At 45.0% G+C, this 24,270-nt stretch overlaps 1 protein-coding gene across 1 annotated transcript in view; it reads left to right on the top strand.

Moving 5' to 3' along the window:
• The first annotated feature begins 2,675 nt into the window (after window positions 1–2,675).
• The window catches only part of FRS3 (fibroblast growth factor receptor substrate 3), a 99,232-nt gene continuing 77,637 nt past the window's right edge, over window positions 2,676–24,270 (top strand). Inside the window, exons 1-3 of the mRNA XM_086920389.1 lie at window positions 2,676–2,775; window positions 7,944–8,025; window positions 8,564–8,750. Of these exons, the coding sequence (XP_086776515.1) occupies window positions 7,966–8,025; window positions 8,564–8,750 (247 nt within the window). The 5' untranslated portion in view covers window positions 2,676–2,775; window positions 7,944–7,965. The remainder of the gene's footprint in view (window positions 2,776–7,943; window positions 8,026–8,563; window positions 8,751–24,270) is intronic.

Raw genomic sequence — 24,270 nt, 5'->3', positions numbered from 1 at the left:
GTGGCACACCCTTTTGCTCTGTCACTCTTACTTGCACACAGTAAGGTAAACGAAATATGAAGGAAGTTTTTAATATTTATTTAAACTGTCATGCTCTAAGATGCAGTATTTGTGGCATTACTAGAAAACAAATGGATAACAAAAATATTGCTAGCATGGTTAACAAACTGTATACAATAAAATGCCCTGTCATTTTATCAGACAGATAAGCCTAAATCCCCTCCTACCTACTGAAGCGATATGATTATAAATTGAAGATCTCTAGAATGAGTGGCGGACCCCGTACCTAAGCATACATCGATGGATGTTCTACCTCTAAGCTGACACAGTAATCTTGCCCCAGGACCTTCGCTCCGTGTGTGTATTTTAGAACCTGTGTCCATAGTTATGACAAGACGTGTAGAATGAGAACCTGTTTGGATCAATGAATGCTAATATATTAATGAATTACAGTTCTGTGGAACTAATGTAGATGGGGATTTTTATTCTTTTGTAATTACACTTCACCAATGTTTTATGCATGTACAGTATGAAATGTGTACTTTTATGGTTGAATCAAACCGAAATAAAGTCTCTTTAGAATTTGAATTTGACAAGAAGTGTGCTCACCTACAGGAGCTGCATTCTCATGTTCTGTCTAAGTGCTTATGTCCGACCAGAGAGACTGAGGGACAGTGCTAATTCAATCCATCAATCGGGGAATTGTGAAGCGCACTACTCACCTGTGAGGGTCTCAAGGCGTGGAGTTGGGCAGATCTGGGATAGTCGAAGAGCCAAGTCTTGAGGCTCTTCTTGAAGGTGTGCAGAGTGGGGGCGCGTCTGATGTTGATAGGGAGATCGTTCCAGGTCTTTGCTGTGATATAGGAGAAGGCTCTTCCATTCGTTCTTGCTCAGCAGATGCGTGGGGTTTCAACAATGTCGAGATCAGCAGATCGGAGGTTTCTTTTGGGTACGTTTGTTGAGATATTGGAGTCTGGAGTTGTAGAGGCATTTGTAGGCGTGGGTGAGTATCTTGAAGGTTACTCTCTTCTCGGCGGGGAGCCAGTGTAGATGTTGCAGGTATTGGGTGATGTGTTCATGTAGTGTTGCTGAGGACGAATCTGGCTTCTGTGATCTGTATGGTCTGAAGCTTTGCGAGCAGGCATTTGTTGATTCAGACGTAGAGGGTGTTTCCATAGTCCAGTCTGCTAGTTATGAGTGCGTTGGCTGAGGTCTTTCTGGATTCGGGGGGTGGGGGGGGAGGTCAGAGAATCCATTTGAAGGTCTTGTGAAGGATGCGGAGGGTGTTCAAACGGGTGGAGGCGACATCGTTGATCTGTCAGTTCATAGTGAGGGATGAGCCTAGTATGATGCCGAGGTTCTGGGTGTGGTCCGTAGGGTTGAAGGGGGCTGTCGAGGGCGATGGGCCACCAGGTGTTGTCCCATGCAGAGGGGAGGGGACGGGGACTGCACTTGGAGACTGCAGGAATCCCCTTCCGTCTTTGTAGGGCATTGATTCCTGCGTGTGCCGTGCGCTCGCGATTCAGCACGGCACATGCGGGAATTAATGCCCTACAGAGACGCAAGCGGATTCCTGCAGTCTCCAAGTGAAGTGCATGCAGCGGTTCTCATCGTAGACCGCCCCCCTCATTTTGGAAACTCCGGCTGGTCCGGAACGCCCAGCACGCCACGAAAGTGTTTGGGCTTAACTTCACTTGAGACCACTAAGGTCCCAGACAAGTGGATGCCCAGCGTACTCCATCCTCTACTTAACGGAGCGCACGGTCATATCACGGGCGGTCTTTATTGACAATTACCAGGCAAATGTTATTTCTGTCCTGATGATGATCCTAATTTATTCTGAGAAAGGGATCGAAACGTCAACTTTTTTTGTGTTCTCACAACTTACCATTGTGTATGATTTTGTTGTGTTTAACACTTTGACAATACTTGTAATTTGATACACTGATTTAAAAGTGGCCAAGGTTGCTCAGCTCTTTGCCTGTAAACTGTTTTCATGTTTTATGTGTTCCCTCGTTATTATTTTTCCCCAGTATGGTACAGGATTGTGCCCTACTATATTCACAGTTGTGATATTCCCAACATTTTCTATGAACTACTATAAAAGAAAATCCTTGTCCGGCTGGACATAGGACCAATATAGCTACCTATTATGGTCTATATAGTATTTATTATTGATTTTTCAAATGCTAAGGACCTTTGTTCTTTATAAAATATAATCAACATCAGTATAAGCATGTTATTTACACTGAGGAAACAGGATGGTAAAGTCTTGCAAGTAGTTCTGTAACTGAATATAGATAGTTATTATTTCTTTCCTAGGCCATATTTAGTGTTCTTCTGCAGCATTATTTCGCTCTTATGGCAGCTCAACAATCTGAGGTGGTCGCCCTGTAGAGTAGCCTCCAAAGACATTCATGCAAAAAAAAATTAAAGAAACGGCTCTTCCCCAAGTGGGGGACATTTGAAATACTAGCACGTGCGAGACATTCTTCATGTAAACGTGTTGTATTTCTGTTCTGGATAAGTCTTGATTTAATTGAGAGGAAATTTGTTGAAAATACTGATTGAGGTGTTGTTTGTTTTTCTGAATCACATTAAAGCTGACTTTATTTTCTTTTTTCTGTTTTCTTCTTATTTATAGATGGCGCCTGATGCAGCATAATGGGGCTATAGATAAACCACTTATGTACAATGACGCCTAGCAGAGGAATTTGCTCGTGAAGTGGCACTGAGGTTTCCCCCTGGCCGTCCCCCACCAATGGCCAGGGCTAGGTAAGTGAACGTTGAGAGGTAGATTTCGGGCGTGGTTAATCCAGCACATGAGTTGTCAATAAGTAAAGACTCCAGGAAGTGCATGCAACGTCTGCATGATTAGCTTCCTATACTGTTAAAGTTAAAACCTGGTCCAGCATATTTTCCTCATCAGGGTCATTGAACAGACCATTTAGACTTCTGAACATGACTGGAAAAAATGAAAACACTGGAGAAGGAGGAGCCAGTCTGATGTCTGTACACAGTTGCGGGGTATGAAGCGCTCACAGATCTCCTTACAAATTGAGCCACTGTTATATTATGAAACTGACTGTAAGGCTGGCCTCGAAGAGGGCATACTTACTATCTGGCTCTGTAGTGAGCATGTTACTAAAGCCCCTGCTAATATGTTGTTACCGATCATGGTTCTCCTAATGGGCTCTAGTAATATCCTTTTAATAACCTCTCTTATCAGGCGCTCTGATGGTGCCTCTCCTGATGTGCTTGGATAGTGACCTCCGAGACTGCTGAAAACCCCCAAGGTAGTAGGACTTTTTTTTAATCTATGTATGTCTTAATTAGTAAGAGAAAATGGGTTTACACATGATCCTCTACCTCCATCCCGTGCAACCACTTTCCAAGTCTTTTAAATTGGTCACTATAGGGCACGATCTGTTCGATTTTAATATGCTGATAGGCTTTGTAGTGGTAGCTATCAGTGACTCCTGTTTTCATAGATCCTTGATCTGTATTTTCTGAGATACGTGTGAAGAGGGGTCCATTACCAATTTAAAGTATGTCCCTTTAGTTCCTCAGTTCCTCAGTTCTTCAACAAAGTGATCGCAACGGCAGTGGAAGTGCACAACTGCTTCCACATAGAGATCCTTTTGGTCTGTGATTTCTCTCCTCAGGAAGTCTTGCACTCCATTCATTGAATTTTGTCCTCCATTAAGACCTGGGCATTTCCGTCAATGCGGGATGTCAGTGGTTCCAGCTTAAATGATTTCCTCCATTGGGGCTTCCTTTGACTTTTATCTGAGAACGTCCTCCCTGCTCTATCAGCCAGAGAACCGTCACTTCTTCCCCACCCTTTGGTGGGTAGAATTATGTGTCCGGCTTTGAAACCTTATTGTGCTGTCTGCCGGCCGTGGCTGGGGGTACTTGTCTCTGCTTCTATGCATATGTTTGATTAGGCAACACATGATTTCCATGTGGTATACAATTTGCTTTTGTTGCAGGCTGTTGGAAATGTCAAACATTTGTTTTCAAATCAGGCTAGGAAATCTATTGTGTTTATAGTAAACGAAGTCTGGATTTTACATCTTTAAAAAGAAACCGTATTGGCTTTTAGCTCGATCAGTCTGTGCTAGGGAACCTCATTTTTAGGAGTCTTGGCAGAGTGATGTCTTCATCACGTAGGTTCAGGGTAACTAATGCAAAAAAAGGCATGCATACATGTGTATTGCCGGGGCAGCTTTGTGAATACATCATCCCCTTGCTGTTCTCCACCAACCTATGTATTTGTTATTATTCCTGGATGTATGGAAAGTCATGGATCAGTCTCTTCACTCCGGTCCTTGGGGAGAGACTCACTGTTTTTATATTTATAAATTGTGTGCTGAGATGTTTTTTCTGTAGTAATGTTAATTTGGTGGATTGTTTACTGATCATTCTTTAGCAAAAAACCCTATGCATGGTAACCACGACAAATGCATGCTTTGTAGCTTACGGGGTCCCCCTTTCCTACTCTTACTAAGGTACAGACTAGCTCTACTGTTAATCTAGAAGCAAAACTTAGCTTACTGATACAACCATGAATGATGGGACTGTGTTCCAGTCAGTAGGTATCTGGGATACATTTGAGAGCATGGAAGCGTCCCGGGTAAATTGATGGCTCCACAGCTCAAAAGGAAAGACCTTCTATTTGAACCTATTCAAACCTGATGGTGGCTAGCAGCATGTCACACTGTCTGGAAACTACTTGGCTGGATTATGAAATGTTACTGTTTAGGTGGGATGTATGCTCATCTAAATTATTAACCATAAAGTTAGCAATGCTAAGTACCTATAACTCAATAATTGGGAAGCAGGTCTAGATTTATAAGAGAGCGATAATAAATTGGACCCAAAGGTGAGTATAGATATTTCTCTATTGTCTGGAAGTGATTCAGAAGCGGCAATATTTTGTTGATTCCCACCTGCATATGTATTGTGTTGTATTGCAATATATATAATATATATAATGCTTAATACCCCTACGTTGGGTGCTGAAACTCTCCTACGTGGGTAGTATGTTCATTGGAAGGGTTTGCCTTTGTTTTGATTCCGTGTGAGAGAGTTTCCATGTCATGTGTGAGGACCACCGATGTGTGGTTATCGTGTTATGGGTTGCAGTGCTTAGCAGTGTGATGGATGAGGAAGTGTGAGAGTCAGGTGTACAGTTTATGGATGTTAGAAAGCTTGCAACTTTGAGCAGGTCCGTGCATAGTATTTCTTATTTTCATTGACCTCTTTTACCTGGTTACTGTTATTGGTTGTCCATTCTGAGATAATAGTGTTAAATGTTTATGATCCTGAGTAGGCGTTGGTCGGAGGAAAACATGGATCAGAGATCTGCAGGAATGGACTTTGTTACTTTCATCCCATATCTAATTGTCGTCGTAACTAGTTGGGACCAGCAGTGGTGAACTAAAGTAAAGTCCTCCGTTGACCAGACAGATCTCTTCAGTTATACCATGCCTGTCCAGTTTGTGATGGATGCTTTATTGCTATGGACTGGCACGATACTGGGTGATGAACATCACCCATAGCAGTTGTGTTATGTGAGTGTTCATGTGTCATACACTGTAAAGGAATTATTATGCGGTCTGTATGAACTAAAATCGACCTTTGAGATGTATTGCATTAGTGTGTCCTGTATATTGTATTGTAATAGTATTCATATAGCACTTAATACATCTGGAGAAATGTAGGGCTTTACGTTGTGCTGCACACTGGGTTAGTAGTGTACGTTTTTTTGGAGCTTATTTTTGGATATGGGGTTAGGCTTGCACTCTTAAAGAAGCCATGCCACGTATTTACTCCAGTTTCTATGTGGTGATTACATTAATAGGAGTTAAGTGTGATCTTTAGTGGAAGAGGGCGATATGTGAATTCATGCATTGGTTAGCGGTGTTAATAAATGAGCTACAGGTATTGTTAGGTTGCAGAGGTAGGACTTTTAAAGGCGAAGTTGTAATCTTTGTAATGAGGTATGGGAAATTTGCAGAGATACAATAATGGGTATTAAGGTAACATGTATGTGACTTAGAGTATGCTGCGCTTGGAGAAAGGAGGCATACAGAGGGTGGAAAGGAAGTCAAAGAAAAAGGAGTGTCGCCAATTGGAAGTTTCAGGTCGAAGTGAGTTTTCATGCAGGGTTTATGGGAATATTACATAATAAAGTAATTATGGGTTTATTTCCCCATAAATCAGATGGAAGGAACGCAAAACAGGAATGTTGTATTTTAAATGTTTATACTTCAGATGCTCATTCCCCGTCCCTCTGATGATCAGGGTGAGATGAAAGATAAGAGTCTTTTTTAGTACATTTGTGTAAACTAATGCTTCTGTGGGTAGGCAACCCTAACCTGCCTCCAGTCTGAAGCATCCGCGACATAGGCACAAGGAAGTCTGAATCCAGGGTAAAATATTGATTTCATTTTAGAATTTCTAAGCCTAGAGATTTTGCGTGATAACTTTTCCCCCTCCAAACATGATGACTGTGACAAATTTTATGGTTCCTGGACTCCTAACAAACAGAGTTAAGCACTCTGGGGGCGGTAAAGGAAAAGTGTTTTTGTTTCAACTAGTCATTATGCAAAATGTGCAAAAATAGTAGCTAAAATGGTTTTCTGGAAAAGCTGTTTTGCAAGTCCTATTTCAGTCTGTTGCTGAGGCTTGTTAAAAGTTTAATAAGTAGTTTGCCTTCTCCAGATGACCATGGTCAGAGAGTCTCCACGGATGCTTTCTAAATTCCCATTTCACCATATCGAGTTCCTAAGGGATCCCACCTAATGCCATCTTTAAAATAATGTTCTTCTCTGGCATGAAATGTTAGAGCTATTGTGTCTCGCAGTTAGCAGATGACACTTAGTATTACTTCCATCATCTACATATTTAAACATTACTCTTTGATAAATATGCTAACTGCCTAACTTCAAAGACGAATAGAGCCAAACAAAGTATCTTCATTTGTAAAATTTAAAAAATAACAATAATATAAAATCTACAGGACACTCTACACCCAGAGTATGGAATATTTTGGATAGGTTACAGCATGATCGCTGCAGGTCAACGAACTGACAGAGGAATCTCGTTTATCCATGGAACATCAAATAAACAAAGAGGTAAACTATTCGATCACTGAGAACTGCTTTGCGACTACAACCCCCTACTGCAGGAAAATTGGAGGATGACCAGAGCTATGGTCACTGAAAGAATACACCTTTGTAACTTATTCTGTCTAAGAATACCTTAAAATAAGTGAACAGATTAAGGAAATATCAGAACTTGCAAAAACAGTGGACTTGACACCTAGACAAAATGATACAATGCCAGCCTGATTTTGTTTGCACTGGCCTTTTATTTTACAGTTGAGGTACAGTGCTTGGTCAACTTCCGGTGAATTTCTGTTGGATCTGAAATTCAAAAAATATCTGCAGATACTAATGGTCAGCCACATGCCCTGAAGGTTGTTTTCTTTTAGATAATATTGTTTCACATGACACGTTCAGGATTATATAGTCATGCTAGAAAAGAGGGTATATGTTTAACATGTATAAAATGAAGCCAGTAATGTACTAAGGCTTTTTAAAGTGCACTTCTGAGTAACATGAACATGCACTAAATGCTCCGTTTCGTGTCTTTTTTGCAACCTATACCATAAAGCCTTAGAAAACTGAATGATATAGGAATGACGTGTATAAAACGGTGAAGTATTAACATTTATTTTACACAATATTGACTTTGTATCCTTTTCTCTAAATAAAAAGTTGAATAAACATTGATGAACGTTTATCTCTGCAGGTTTCTACTTGAAACGAAACAGCTGCTTTTGGGGTTCAAGGATACAAAGTGTTGGAAGAGGAATGAATGTATTTGAAGAATATTACATTACATTTTAAAGGAGTAACTCCTCTTACTTTCAGGGCTGGCCACATGTGCTGAATTATGGGGAGCTGCTGTAGCTGTCGGGACAGCATTCCGGACCATCACCCCACCAAGTTCAAGGTAGCATGCACATCTTATTGTTTCTCCGACTCACTGTCCTCCCGTCACATGTGTATTAATTATCCAGTGTCATGTGTTCCTCACATAAACTATTCTATCCTCCTCAGTCCATTCATTCTACTGATGTGATGCTGCCCAATATCAAAGGACACCACTTCTGCCTTCTCCCTATCGACTTCCAGTCTTTCAGCTCAAGCTTATAGTTCTTTGTCTTTTTTGTGCCTTCCTTCCAGCACTGTGAGCAATGGCTACTTGTTTGAAGGCAGTATCTGCAGGTGCCCTCTTCTGAGTTCCACCATGAGCTTTGAGAGACACTCTCTTTCTGCTGAGATCTGTGTTGATGTCTTAAGCCTCATTTTGTCTTTTGAATTTGAAATGTTGCAGTCATGCTGAGCTGAGAGCTTTTATGTGGCTTTCTCCCATTTTTTAATTTGTGTCCCTTCTTTTTTTGTGTCTTTGGTTTCTTTAAAAATCACACTAACTGATTACTGGTTTTCCATAAACTCAGGCCTAATGTATGTTTTTTATGGCACTACAGGTTACGAACGTGGATGATGAAGGGACTGAACTGGGTTCAGGGGTCATGGAGCTCACCCAGACAGAGCTTGTCCTCCACACCCGCAAAAGGGACGCTGTTAGGTGGCCCTACCTCTGTTTGCGCCGCTATGGTTATGACTCAAACCTCTTCTCGTTCGAGAGTGGCCGCCGATGCCAAACTGGACAGGGTAAGTTGTAGGATGCTGCTGGTAAGCAGGACTAAGGGGAACATTTGTAAAACTCTGAAGGTATGTGTACAGGCTGAGCGCAATAATTAATCGGGTGCTGTGGTGCAGAAAGTAAATTAGATAACCAGATAGGATTTGAGTGGTTTGAGGATAGCGCCCAAAGCCAAGCTTTTTGGTTGCACATACATTATGACAGAATGTAGTGACATCCCAGTGAATGGACCTGGGTTGGATTGTAGTGGTTTAGGGACACAGTCTAGGGAGGGAGTCGAGTTGATGGTAAATAATACTATCGGTGTCTGAGTGCCGTTTGCCATAAGAAGTCTTCAGCACCTTTTGGAAGACATTGTGGACATCTACAGGGTTTCCTATCCTTGTTCATTGCCCTCATAGGGATGTAAAACCAAGGTCTAAGTTACAAATCCTAAAACAAAACTGTTGTTCTGGCTGAGGACCTTGCAAAAGACTGGCACTCAAAGGAAGAAAGTTCCTAATTAATATAAAGTCTGCACAACTCTGACGAGGGAAAGCGTGGAATTGCTACAGTTAATACTACAGGAAATCTTTGCTGTTTCCATCTGATCTGACACTGAGGACAGTTAACTGAAAAATACCAATATTGCTACTCTGTTGTCACAACAAATTGGTTTCCACAGTATGATGCCTTATTCTGCTACTTGAGCAAAACCTTCCCTAACAGCGTCACAATGCACGTTCCACTTGTGCGGCGTGTTCCCTAGATAACCACCTCATACCAGAAGCATAAGCCACAAACCCCAGTGAGGCCTTGTCCTTCAGCCCATCCTGACTACTACAGATCAGGCATACTGTTATTCTACCTCCCCTTTTTCCCTGCAACGGAAGAGTAGCTTATTGGGCCCATTTCCCAAAAACAACAAATTGTACTTCCCAAATATTACCATCCTATCGGTCTAGCAGATATCCCATAAGGACGTATCAATAAAATGTTGCTCTTTAAGAGGAAACGTGAACTGCAGAAACTCACATTATCCCAAACGTTAAGAACTTTTCCAAAAAGGTCCCTTCAAAATGAACCACTTAAACAGTCTGGCACGTTAATTTCTTCCAAACTCTTTACCATTGCTAGTGTCTTCTACTGCCTGTCTTTTTAAAGCTAAAGCCTTTGACACAGTGGACATATGATGATTTTGAGGTAAACTCCAATGAATGAACTCTGGTTTATTCTGGTTAATTGTCGCCTTTATAACTTTAGCACTTGTACCAACATCTGGCATGTTGACTTCTCCTGGCCCACATCCTGTTGAATATATTCATTTAATCATTTACAAATACACATGTTTGAATTATTCTCCATCATGAGGCTGTGAATCCTTGATAGGAGTTCCCACAAAAAAAGTAACAAAAGCCACTCATATAAAATTGTGTTACGTACAGCCTATCACTTATTGTATGATTAGGTCGAAAATAAACTAAGTGGAAATCTTTTCTACTTCACTCCTGCCTTGAGTGGCTCACATTTTGTTCTGCATGTACAGTAAAATAGGAGGAATACTTATCTGACAATCTACAAAACGGAAAACATAGAAGCGAAGATAAGGATCATTCTGTTGATTTTAATTCACCATGGGGGCTGTTCTTTCCTTTCCGATTCTCTCTCCACTTGTAGGTGCAGTATTCAGGGACGTGATCTCGGTCTCTGAGTGTTGGGCCAAGAGAAAGTGTATCCATATTTTTCCCTCTTGAACTACTTACACCATGTCTGACATTCCTGGTAAAATTAAGAAGTCCCTGTTTAATCCCTATCAAGCTATACAAGACTAAGAACGTGTTTGCTGATGGCCCCTATTCATGTACGGTGTATCTGCTGCATGAACCCAAATCACAATCCCAGGAATGTAACTATTTGCAAGTCCTCTGGGGAAACAAATAGCATCTTCAAACGGAATTGAACTCCATCCCCAGATGAGGGATGGTGCACGGTGCATCATCATAACCACCCTGCTAAGGCACCCAGTATAGGAAATGAATTAAGTTACTTATCTCAAGGGATACAAGGGTGAAAGCCCCAGAGCTCGGCAAGGTCTCCTCGTTGGCTTTTCTGCCGTCGCTGTTCACTAAACCTGCAGTCTAGGTGACAGTCAGCCTGTGTGACTGAAACTGTGCCAGCGGCCACATCGTCAACTGCCCCCCTACTAATGACCTATGCATCAGTTAAAACACCTGTCACTGATACTTTAATGATGCGTTCTCGTTAATGACCACATGCTATTCAACCAGCGACTCACCAGAGCAGTAATTATCCATGAAACACCTTGTTATCAGGAGGGTCGAAGAGATATGCTGTCAATAAGTGATGAACTGTCAAGATTCAGCTAATCACAGAATAGTCCTAAATGATTCTATCATTGATGGTGGAATCAGCTTTATTTATTTGAGCCTTATTTTACGAGTTTTCTGTTAACAATCCATGGGCCAGTAGTGACATGAACAGGTAATGTGCACTTAAGAAGGCTTACAGATTTACTGTTTATAGCATGTAAATAAAGTTCATGATTGACAGTTTGTTAAAAGTTAGCAGTACATTGTATAAGACAATTAAAACCAACAGACTATAGACACATTAGTTGAGACCAGCTGTGACCATAGTTTATTTGGCGCTACAAAATCAACCATTGCCTTCCGTCATTCCTAAATAGCTACAAATCCCTGTAAAAGGACAATGGGTTTTAACTTCGAAACAGCATACCTGCTTCATCCTAGTTTCTGGGCAAATCCTTTTTGACGTAATGATGAGTTAGGACAGAGTTGGTCCGGTGAGTCTGAACCTTAAATTTAAATTAGCATTTTATCTCCGAATACAAAGTTGTTCTACTAGCAAGGCTTTTATTTTGAGACTCTTTGAATGTGCACCTTGACTTCTGATGTCGTATGTACCTTTAGATTCCTGGATGCTTTGTAAACGGTTGATGCGTGACTTCTACTCTGCAAAATGGTTGATGGCCTTGGCTGCAAGGGGTAGTAGGTGGTATGTGTCAAATTAGGAATTCTGCATTTGTTGGTCTGGGATCTATGTATGAAATGAACCCAACAGTGAGGAACAAGTAACTCAAGTAGCCCAAGATCTTCATGTAGCTAGGGTGTAAGATTCAAGGCTTATAGAGGGAGGTGATGTGGACTAGAAACTCATGACTCTGTGTACAAATTCTAGGTTAATAAGTCGTTGGTCATCCAAAACTTTGTCTTTTGGAAAAATAAGTATTTTAATTCTAGTTGCTATCCTTCAGACATTCCTCGGGGACTCCACTTTCTACAATGATAGGTTTGTGATGAAAGCTTTTGTCACCCAATGTTATGTTGTGTGTTCTTGCATGTTACCACCCTGGAATCTTCATAAAGAAGTCTCACATTTGATTCTCTAGTTAACCCTGATGATGCACACTGTTAGGAGTTAACAGAGTTGTCTTGCAGCCTGCCTTATCTCCCCATGCGTGTTTGGCCCCTGAAATAATTTTGAGCTGGGTCGGCAGGTGAGTAAGTTAGAGGGGTGAACCTCTGGTTGGTACATGAAGTGGTGCACAGGGAGGGCACTGCTCATGCATGAGCTCCCATAGTCTTCTGAGCTCCCCTTGGGTGTAAATACCCTTCCACTTAAAGGGACCAAAGTGTGTGGCAGCAGAAATACTTGAGAAAGGAGAAGGTGGCGGGGAACATAAAGGGCATGAGGGCGGGAATCCCTTAGGGGACTAAATATGTGTCCAGTACCCATGCACGAGGATCCCTGAGCGCAATAGCAGCAATGTCTAGGGAATCTGTGGATACTGCTTTCATGACCACCACTTGCAGTAAGTTATTTCAGTGCCGGAGAGGTAGGAGCAGTGTCCTTAGGTTTCTCTACTCTGCTACCCCTTTCGGTAAACTTTCAGAACAGAAGGGAAGGCCAATCATAGCCAAGTCCTTGTTGGGTGTCAACCAGGGCATTCTTGGAGTCGGATACAAAGGGAACTCACCCGAAGTTATCAGGATGGACCTTCCCTGCTCTTTTCATGGTGAGGGTGAATGTTAGCTACTCGTCCGTTCTGCGCAGCTCCACTTCTCCAGGGCACTGGGCTGTGGATTCCTTTACTAGCTCGAGGTGTATTGTCTGGATACCTCCAGTACCCCTGTCCCAGTTCAGAAGGTAGGAACCTTTCTTCAGAGATGTGTCGAACATTAAGATTCAAAGTTTCATGTTTTTTCCCCTTATTTGGCAGCGAAGCTGGCTGTCAACGATATCAGACTTGGAACTCATTAAGACTTTCTCCTCTACACTGTTGTGCAGAGTCTGTAAACTGGTATGTAAAAATACCTGTATAATGACTTCCTATTTTGTATTTATCCTAAATGGCCTGTACAGTTGTGTTTCTTAGAACCGGTCTCTTTTTTGGGTAAGAGCAGATTTCAGGGAAGTGAGTGTCTTTCACGCAGGCTGCTCAGTTATGTCTCTTTTGACCTGTAGCTTTGGCAGGAAGGTGGATAAGACTGGGAGAGGGCTCCAACTGGTGGCCGGCCGACTTTGGACCCATACTCTCACCCAGAAACCGTGCCAGGAACCTTGGAATGATCATCAACCGCAAATTGGTCATGATTGGTCAACTCTGTGACTGCAACCCACTTCCATACTCTGAAGATGCTGAGGAAGATCATAAAATGACTCCCAAGCAACACTAGAAACTCACGCCCTAATCATGAAGCAAGTTGTACTACGGAAACACCTCTGCGCTGGACCACCACGCTACTCGCCAAAAGACCACAAACCATCCAGAACTCCACAATCGGACTAATCCTCAACCTCCCACATAGAACTTGCATCACACCACACAGACATGGTTGTGGTTTTTTGAAACTACTCATACACACATGCAAGGCACTTCACAATTTAGGCCCCTCCTGGCTGAACAGTCGCTTCTCCTTCAACCAACCACCCAGACACCTCCACTGCACAGGTCTCCAACTCACACACATCCCACGTATACACAGAACCAGACCAGGAGGACTGGCCTTCTCTTAAATTGCTCCAAAAGGACGGAACAGCCTGCCACTCCACATCCGAGTTTCCTCCTCTTTTCTTGAATTCTGCAAAAAGCTGAAGACCTGGTTTTTCAATTAACCAATGTGCCAGAGGCAGGGCTAAGCACACACACACCTGCTCAGTGCCAGGATACCCTCGTAGGTGATGGTGCACTTTACAAATACACGTAACCTAACAGGGCCAGCAGTCTGGCATTTTTTTCAAAAGTTCCATCAGGTTAAAAAGCCTGCTCCTTCTCAGCCCAGTATGTACTCTCTCTCAAAGGAGCAGTACACATCATGTGTTCTTCCAGCCTGGAGGGGTCCCTTGCCATTTAACAGAAACCGGCGGATTTGCAAGATCTCGTGTTTACAGTGACATGCTGCGAGTGAATCTCGGGGGCCGGGTTGCATGGTCTACCAAGCCATGCATATAGACCTCGCTGTCCCTTGTTATAACTTGTTTGTTCGAGACATGTGAGCTGTAGATCACATGCTTTGCATATTCCTGCCATCTAGTGTTGTGTCCGGATGTTTGAAAGGTGTTTTTCTTCGAAGTAGTCTTTCCAGTCACGAGGGAGGTGACTCCTCCTTTCAGTGATACTTCGCATGGGCATAGACTCCATTGTTAGATTGTTTGTTTTGCAATCGGGTTCTGACGTGTATTGCTGCGCTCTGATTCGAAGCTGTTCTTCTCGGTGCGCAGTCCACTCTACCTGCATCAGTATTGTTTGGAACGCTTATCCCACTTCTCTGCGTATGGTGTCCGTTGAGGAAAACCTCTATTTCGATTGAAGATCTTCTGAAAGGCTATCTGGCCTAACCGCGTCGGTCCACTTTGCTAATGATGGAACGGACTCTTTTATAATTCTGCCCTCGATGCCATGCCAAGTATCCGTGCACCGACTCGAACGAAGTGGGCAACTTGTGCTAGTCTCCGGAGCACAACGAACAGGACTGCAACACGTGTAGATCACTCCGATTGAAGAAAAGGCTCCGTGATAGACTGGCTCCACATCGCGAGATGCAGAGTTAAAACATCGGACATCTTCGGCGAAGGATCCGAGCACGAATTCGACGCACGAGGGGGGAAAAACAAGAGGAACTTCTTTCCATTTCAGAATTGGACTCCGAGTTGGAAGAAGACTTGCCACAAGGTCAACTTACTTTGAGTACCGAACGCACCTTAACCCAAATTCCAACTCCACCAAAACCGAACGCTTCGGTTCCACCTCCGCCTTTGGGCCAAGGTCGTCACCGTCAATAGTTTTCCGACGCTCCGGCTAGGCACAAAACATGTCTCAAAGCCTTACGGCTCGGGATCCCGTTGACCAAAATCTGGCACTGAGCTGAATCCTTCAGGCTCGTAGCCGAAAACCGCTTCAGAGCCGAAATTTTAGTCACTAAAAACAAATCCCTCCTTCAGCACCGAAACCTTCAGCACCGAAAAGGGATCTACCCTGGAACCGAATTCCTTGGCGGTGAAACCTAAAACTGTTCCTCTGAAGCTGCATGATCTGATTTTAGATGCCCCAACACCCAAATTGGACCCAAAACCAAAGGAACTTTATATAAATCCAGATACAGGACATGTTCTTACCAACGCACCTCAGAAACGCAAACCTGAGTCTGAGGACGTACCTTTCTTTATTCCTTTCAAGAGGAAGAGTGTGGGTACTAATCCTTCCCCTCCTCCTCTTTTACCAGGTTCCCTACACCAACCTCTCCACCTTTTGCGTCAGTTACTGATTACACCAACTAACTCTCCACCACCTGATGATGATGTTGGATGGGGGACAATAGTTTACCAGTAGACCCCTGGAAGGATTAACTCACCGATTTACCTAAAGATAGAGACCCAGATCTTTACCCTGCAAAGCCCCCCCCCCCCCCCCCCCCTCCTGACGACAATGTAGGATATCTAGAATTACTTGCTAGAGCTGCAGAATATCATGAAGTACAGTTACACAAGGAATCTTTAGAGGAAGATTTCCTATTTGAAATGCTCAGTACCACACACTCTACCTATGCCTTAAGGCATGATGAGACATGCCGACGACGTCTTTCGCATTGTCACCCCCAGGATTGATAAAAATATATACATCTGCTCCCTCAGATGCTGTCTTTATTTTATACAAGGAGTCCAGGCTATTAGACAACTCTGGTAAATGAGTAGCCGCCCAAGCAGCAAATCATTGGTGCATGGCCAACACCCAGGCCCTGCTAGACAGATATGATAAGGCAAAATGGAGCAGTTGATACAACACCTTCCAGATGAGCACAAAGCAAAAGCCCAGGATTTAGTCCAGGAATGGAAGCTCATATCCAATTCCTCAATAAGATGCGCTTTAGATGCTGCAGACACTGCAGCTAGAGAGATCAACACTAGTGTGTTACTAAGAAGACCTGTATGGTTGAGAATTTCTGGTTTCAAACCAGAAGTACAGCAGTCCATTTTAAATACTCCTTTTGACAAGGAACTTTGTTCGGGCCGGAAGTAGATAAATCATTAGAAAAAATGAAAATTGACACAGAGGTAGCTAAGTCAATGGGAGCTTTGCAGTCTTCCTCTAATCTGGGCTCCTTTTGCCGCTCCTTCCACCGTGGAGGGTTGAAAACCATATCCACAGGCCATACTGCCACCTCTTACAAGGCAGCACTCAATCTTCCTCTTCAAGGGGTTTCTTTAGAGGAGGATATAGAGGTAACAACAACAAAGGATGAGGCATGGCTTTCGCACCGCATAATTCCCCCTCCCCCTACACACAGTGACTTGACTACACTTCGCTCTGATCATTTAACATCTGTCGGGGGACGTCTTCTACGAATCCTCCACATTTGGAAATCTTTCACCACTGAAAAATGGGTGTTAGGAATTATCCAACATTGTTATTTCCTGGAGCTTGCCAACAATCCTCCAAACATCCCGCTACATTTTCACAAAATGTTACCAGAACGTTTACATCTACTTCATTAAGAAGTCCAGTCTCTCCTCTCCAAAGTAGTCATATAACCTGTACTGTTACATCAGGGGACAGACTTGTAATCCCTGTACTTTCTCAACCCCAAAAAGGATGTCTCCTTGAGACTTATTCTAGATCTCAGACAACTGTCATAGATCCATACTGTCAGAGAGCATTTCCACATGGTAACACTTCAGCAAGTGCTCCCTGTTCTACAACAGGGCGATTTTATGTCTACTCTAGACTTGAGACGCATTTATTTCCACATTCCAATATATCCCGCTCATTGCAAATACCTCTGATTCATCATAGCTGGTGATCATTACCAATTCAAAGTACTACAGTTTGGTATTTACCAAATGTCTAGCTGTAGTCGCAGCACATCTGTGAAGACAACAGATCTAGGTCTTTCCATACCTGGACGACTGGCTCATCAAAGCAAGTACTTACCAAATGTGTCACCAACACACTCAATCCACTATTCACTTACTTCACATACTAGTTTTTATAGTGAATGCATTCAAGTCTCATCTACAGCCTTCTAGCACACAAACTTATCTGGGAGCCCTTACAAAGCTTTAGCCTCTCCCAATACAGCCAGGATTCACAGTTTTCAGTCCCTTCTCACTCCATTTCAGTCCAACCAATCATTACCAGCAAGAGTCTTCATGAAACTGCTAGCACGATGGTTCCTGCATTATAATTATTCCCCACACAAGACTTCACAAGCGTCCCCTTCAAAAATGCTTAGCAAGTGAGTGGAACCAGTCGCAGGGTCAGTTAACCGATCTAGTGGTGAATGGCCGCACCCATCTCTCTCTGCAGTGGTGGAACCCACAAAATGTATCCAAAGGGCGGCCCTTTCTCGACCCTGCTCCACAGACAGTGCTAACAGCAGACACATAGCTCACTGGTTGGGGCGCTCACCTACAGAGTCACACAATCCAAGGATTATGGACTCTAAAGTACAGGAGCCTACAAATCAGTCACCTAGAGCTACTATTATTGTTTCTAGCGCTCAAAGACTTTCATACTCACCTTATTGGCAAAACGGTCTTAGTCTGCACAAACAACATGACCGCTATGCACTACATACAAAAACGGGACACACACTCTTTCCAACTGTCACGCCTCGCACAAGCCATTAGGAAATGGGCCTTACATCACAAAATGTATCTCCTAGCAGAACACCTTCCAGGAGCAAACAATCAAATTGCAGACCCTCTCTGCAGACAGACAGCAAATCCACAAGTGGGAACTTCATCCCCAAATTCTTCTTTCCTACTTTCAGAAATTGGGATTTCCTCACAGCTCAAAATGCCCAAGCTTCGCCTCCAGGTTCCCACACCCGCTCTCCAAAGGCAATACCCTATGAATGAACTGGTCAGGGATATTTGCCTATGCTTTTCTGCCTCTCCCACTCATTCCGCTGTAAGTTCGAAAGCTCAGGCAAACATCCCGCACACTGATTCTCATAGCTCCCACATGGGCACGTCAACACTGGTTCACCACTTTGCTGGAGCTGTCAGTAGTTCCACACCGAAAGCTGCATCCCCACTCCAGTCTCCTCGCTCAGAGCCTTGGAGAAATTGGGCATCCAAATCCCAAGGAACGCAACCTGGCGATTTGGCTCCTGAAGTCATAGTTTGGTTATTTACAATTGCCACCAACCTGTATGAATTTCCTAAAGGAGGCTGGGAGACCTACTACTAGGGCATGTTATGTAGCGAAGTGGAAACGTTTTGTTATGTATTGTAACAATAACAATCCCCTTGATGCTTCAGTACAAAACATAATCTGTTATCTCTTGCTCTTACAGCAATCTAGATTAGTTTATACATCCATTTGATTGCCTTAGCAGCAGTAGATGCATACTTACAAAACAGACAACACTTATCTCTATTCAGAGTACCAGTGATTCGCCAGTATTAGGGTGTCTTTCATAGATTCACATGCTTGAATATTCCCCGTCGTCGAAGTGGGAGTCCCACGGTAAATAAAATAGCAATAACATACCAATAACCTATGTATGTAAAAACATAACACATAAAATAGTAGTAGTAAATACATAATAAAGGCTCAAAACCAATTCCTACATAGGAATACATGATATAGAGAAACACTTGTAACATATTCCTTTCATTATGTTAGTCCAAACTACAGCCAATCAGGCGCCAGCACACTTCCAGAACCTTCTCCTCAGAGCTCAGACCCTCAGATTTTCTACCGCACGTCGTGTGAAGGGAGTCTCCCTGAGCTCTGCTCAGTTTTTCTCTATTTCTTCCAGTTTTTCCAGTCTTTTCAACATGTCAAGTAAGAAGTCTTTATTTAGACCTTGCTCTTCTTGTGGGAAACTGCGTCTTTACTCTGAGGACCCCTAGAAGAAGTGAATTTATTGCCTTTATCCCGACCATGAAGTTGGTAGCTGTAAATTTTGCAGGACTTTCTCAACAAAAACCCTTAAGGACAGAGAAGGCCGTCTCCTCATTTGGCTCCAACGTCTTAAGGACAAGGATTCGGCTTTGTCAGATGCAGAAAGTTTGCAGTCTGGACCTTCTCATGCAGCCTCCAAGCGTAGTAGTGTGCAGGATATGCCTTCTCCTTTTCTAAAAAGGAAAAAACTTTCCATGTCTGTGGCTCCCGCAGTGTCCTTACCACCTCCTACTACCGCTACGCCCACGAGACCTGGCTCTCAGGCGTCTTCTGCTTCCTCCCATCATGTTTCTGCTCCGAAACATGTTTCACCGGAAGGTTGTTTCGGAATCCGCAACAATGGCGGTTAATTTCGGATTTTGAGCTACAAAAAAGGATGGGGTCTGTTAGGTCAAAATTAACGGGACTAATGGGGTGAGAAGGGGTCTATCCAGGACGAGGGTTCCTCTTACCTCAAAGACAGTCTCTTGGCCGCTCCGACCGTTTCCTCGGGACAGCTTAATAGCTCGTGGTGCCTAGGACAGACGGGACTGGCATTGCGGATTCCGAAACAACCTTCCGAGGTCTGACTGAGGTACATCACGGAAGACAAAACGCCACACTGCTGGCTCTCACAACCATTATCTTGATTCCAAGGTTTGTGTTTGCAATTAACCCCGTTCATCGCCCCAACAGAGCGCTGCAATAAGCCATTTTTTTTTTTAAACCGTTTTTATTGGCATTTTCTCCAAACCGAACAGTGCAGTCATCTCTACAGTAAAGTGCATTATACATTTCCCCCCGCTCCCGTTGCCCTCCCCCAGTCTTTACCCATAGTAAGGCATACAATTCACATACAAAGGTGTGCTCCAGATGGGTTCTCCACAACATCATCAGCATTTCAATTATCATAAAGTCTCTTTGTCCTCCCGTATAGACCTCTCGTAATGAACCCTTACAGTCCGGCATCAAGTCCGTGGTAATTGCGCCATTTCCCCCACACTTTTCTGAACTTCCTGGGACATCCCCTTGCCTTATATGTAACCCTCTCAGCCGCCATATACATATCTAGGCCTCCCCTCCATTCCTCTAGACGTGGTATTACTGGTGCCCCCCAGTATTTCGCAATGTCCCACTTAGCCACTACTAACGCCAGTACAAGGAAGGTCAGCTGAGGGCGCGGAAGGTCCACATCAATTGTCATGCCCAAGAGAGCCAGCTTGGGGTCAACCTGTAATTGAATCTCTAGTACTGCAGACAGTTCTGTGAAAACATCCGACCAGTACCCCTGTATTTTAGGGCACGACCACAGGACATGAAAGAAATCCCCCCTGAGGTCCTGACATCGCATACATTTGGCTTCATCCGCCTTTCCCATCTTTTGAAGCCTCACCTTGTCGAAGTATGTTCTATGTAGCACGTTAAATTGGATAAGGCGGAGTCTAGATTTCACTGCCACCTCCCTAGGATGTGTTAAAACCAATTCCCAGTCAATGTCTTCCATGCCTCCCATGTCCGCCTCCCATTGTTGTCGTTGCCTGGCCAGATCCCCCAACATGTTATTCGTGAGGGTCTTATAGGTTAGAGATACCGCCTTCTGCTGGATATGTTCCTGTAGGAGCCTGCCTTCAAGCGGGGCAAATTCTGCCAGATCTACAGTGTAAATGTTCTGGGCTCCCCATGCATGTTGTAATCTAGTGTATTTGTATCGCTGTGTGGGGTGTAGGCCGAATTCTGTGGCCAGGGCCGTGAATGTTTTCAGTTGCCCTTTGGCAATGACATCTCCCAACGTAGAAATCCCTATGTCGTCCCACCCTCTGTATCCCGTCAGTTTGCGGAGCTCTGTCTGCCACGTGCAGTGCCAAATTGGTGTTTGTTTTGTTGGCTTCCCGTCCCACCCCATGCGTTTTGTGGACGCCCTCCAGGCATGGATGGTGATTTCAGTTGCTGGTAGAAGACGCTTCCGGCCATGTCCCCCATATAGATAGGAAAGGATGTGTCTGGGTGCTAATTTGTGGCGCTGTAGTGCACAGGAGGGGTGGTCCGCCTGCGCATGCAACCATTCGTTTATCGGGGCCAGGTGTTCCGCCCAGTAATATGCTTCTAGATTTGGGAGCGAGATCCCCCCGCTACATTGGTGCCTCTGCAGGGTGGTCAGAGCCAACCTAGGTTGTTTGCCCAGCCATATAAAGGCACGGAGGCGCTTCGCCACCAGTCTGACTAGCAACGGTGAGTGATCCGAGACCCCTCTAGCTTTATATTCAGCTACGTCTTGTATCGTCAGGTGTTGGCGGGCCATAAAGACATAGTCCTATCTCGAGAAGGCCTGGTGAGCGCCCGAGAAGAACGAGTAAGCCCGTACCTCAGGGTGCAGCCACCGCCACGTGTCCGTGAGTCCTAGGTTGGTCGCCCATTGTGACAAGGGTGTCTGCGTCCCTTTCCTCTGTGCCGTGCTTGATCTATCTTTAGAGACCTCCATTACGTCATTAAAGTCTCCCCCTACAATCTGTATAGTGTCGGCTGTTTCCAGCAGTATGTCTGCAACTTTAAGTGTGGGGGCCTGGAGTTTCGGTGGTGCATAGACTGAGACAATAGTGTAGGCGCATCTGTTCCAAATCCCCTTGATTGCCACACATGTTCCCTGGGGATCTGTCCATGTTTGTGTTATGAGAAATGGGGTGGTCTTTTTCAGAATAATGGCGACCCCTCTAGAGTCCGACGTATACCCTGCGTGTGCTAGGAGCTTGAAACTACCTCTAGCTAGGAAGCCGCACTTAGTACCTTTGAGATGTGTCTCTTGTAGGAGCGTGATATCTGGGGCTGCACGTTTCAGATACGAGTTGACCAGTCCCCTCTTGATCTTACTGCCCAATCCATTCACATTCCATGATAAGATACTAATCCCTCCCCGGCTTACCCGGTGTGTGTCTTGGTCAGCTAGCATGGCGTGGGCCTGAAGTGGTCAGGCTGGCAACCCCCTCATGGTAAGCGACCCGGGCATTCGTAAGGTATGTCGCGGTGTACCCAAGGGCATTTCTGGGCACGTGGGAATGACTTGCGTTGCGGCGGCGCGGCACAGCATACCAGTAAATTTGACTGCAGTTAACCAACTGTCCACCCCCTCCCCCCAACAGAGACCCCCCCCCCAAAAGAACTATTTCAACTGTTTCCCCCCATCCTTCCCCCTCCCTACCATTCCCCCCCCCCCTTCCAGCCCATTCGTGTAACCCTCAACTGGATGGACTTTCAGGCGGTGAAGGTCTGTCACCCACCCACAGGATCCCAGATCAAACTATGTTCAGGATTCAAACCAGGAGTATAGTCCTTACCGGCGCCCTGTGGAGCGTGTCCCGCCGCTCCGGAGACAAGCAAGACCACAGGGGCACCAGCAACACCCCATGTACAGTGTTTCAAGTCAATAGAAAAGGTAATGAAATATGAAAAAGGGTTATAACTTGCGCGGCACTAGCAGTAGCGTGCTGCTACTACGGATGTAAGGTCCAAGCTTCCTAACGATTGCGAGTCCTGCGTTTCAATGTCCTGTTCCTCTGTTGTGCCAGTTGCACCCAGCTCCATCTCGCGGATTACCTCGACCAGCGGGTGTGTAGAACGGTCAGTTGGGTCCTCTGCCTCCGATAAGAGTTTGTTGTCGAGGCCTCCGGTGTTTGCCTCTTGTGAATGAGCCAGTCCTCCAAATCTAGATTTCTGAACCCTGGGGTCAACGGGAATCGCGTCGCGGCCTCCTCTGCCTAGCCCTGCCGCATGCGGGTCCAGATAGGGCTACGGGTGTAATCCCCACTGCATTCTAGGGATTTGGGATCTTTGCGCCCTAGGCGAGTTCCTCCGAAAGTTCGCGGCCGCCATTTCTGTTTGGATTCTGCGGCCCTCCTCCTCTGCTTCTCGAAGCAACGATCTTTCCTCCAGCCAGTGCCAGGCTTCCTCCGGGCGGTTAAAGAAATGTGACTTCCCCTTGAACATTACTTTCAGTTTCGCCGGGAAAAGCAGCATATACGAGATATAGAGTTCTCGAAGTTTCGCCTTGACAGAGTCATATGATCTTCTCTGCTTTTGGACATCCTGACTGTAATCAGGGAAAATCAAGATGTTCACGTTTTCAATCCGGAGCTCTCCTTTCCGCCTAGCTTCTCTGAGGATAAGGTCTCTGTCGGCATAATTCAAAAAGCGCGCAATGATCGGCCGCGGCCTTACTCCCTCGGGCGGTTTCGCTAGTAGTGCCCTATGCGCCCTTTCAATGACAAAGCAGTTAGAGAACTGGGCCTGTGGGAAGGTTGAACGTAGCCAGTCTTGTAAGAAGGCCGCAACATCTGTCTTCTCAATGCCTTCCCTAAATCCTACAAATCTGAGGTTGTTTTGCCTTGCCCTGTTTTCGGCGTCGTCCACCCTCCATAGCAGTTGCCTGTGGGGAGCCTGCAACCCCGCCATTTCTTTACGGAGAGTAGTAATAGAGTCTTCCGTTCCGCTAATTCTGTTCTCCGCCGTCGTCACCCTTTCGGTGAGATTTCGGAAGTCCTGGCACAGAACCTCGGAGCCCACCTCTCCTATTTTGGTATCAAGTGCCGCTCTGGAGTCCTTGATATCAGTCCTGGAAGCCTGAATCGCCTCCAATAGCATGGCCGTGTCCGTGAGCATTTCCGGGGGGCTCTGGGGCATCTCCTTTTGCGCCCTTGTCGTGGCGTAGGTTTCAATGGTTTCCTGGCGGGCCGACCTTGCAGGCAGGTCTCTCTTCCCCATGTTGCTCCCCTTGGACGGCAAGGTGGTCCCGTGTGTACGGAGGGTGCCTGATTCGTATCGGGACGCTCGTCCCCCTCGAGTATATCGTGTTCTCACCCGGAATAGCGATGGAGTATTTCCGGAGGATTTGATGGGAGTTCCTCAGGGGCCCCGCAGGCCAGGGCAGGGTGTTTCCTCTCCAGGGACGGGGGTGTCCAGCCTGTCTTCTCGGTCATGCCGCCCGCCAGTTCCACTCAATTGGCTCGGGCTCCTCTTCCAGGGCGAGAGTCCTCGGGGGGTCTCCCCAGGCTGGCCGCAGCGCCAGTCTCACCCAGGCTCCAGCCGGGCACTCGCAAGATGTGTCCGTGCGATGCGGTGACCCCCTC

The sequence above is a fragment of the Lissotriton vulgaris genome, chromosome 5, assembly GCF_964263255.1.
Source record: "Lissotriton vulgaris chromosome 5, aLisVul1.2, whole genome shotgun sequence".
NCBI classification, from domain to species: Eukaryota; Metazoa; Chordata; class Amphibia; order Caudata; family Salamandridae; genus Lissotriton; species Lissotriton vulgaris.
Note: the sequence above shows the minus strand (reverse complement) of the source record. Positions and strands in the feature narration are given on the sequence as shown.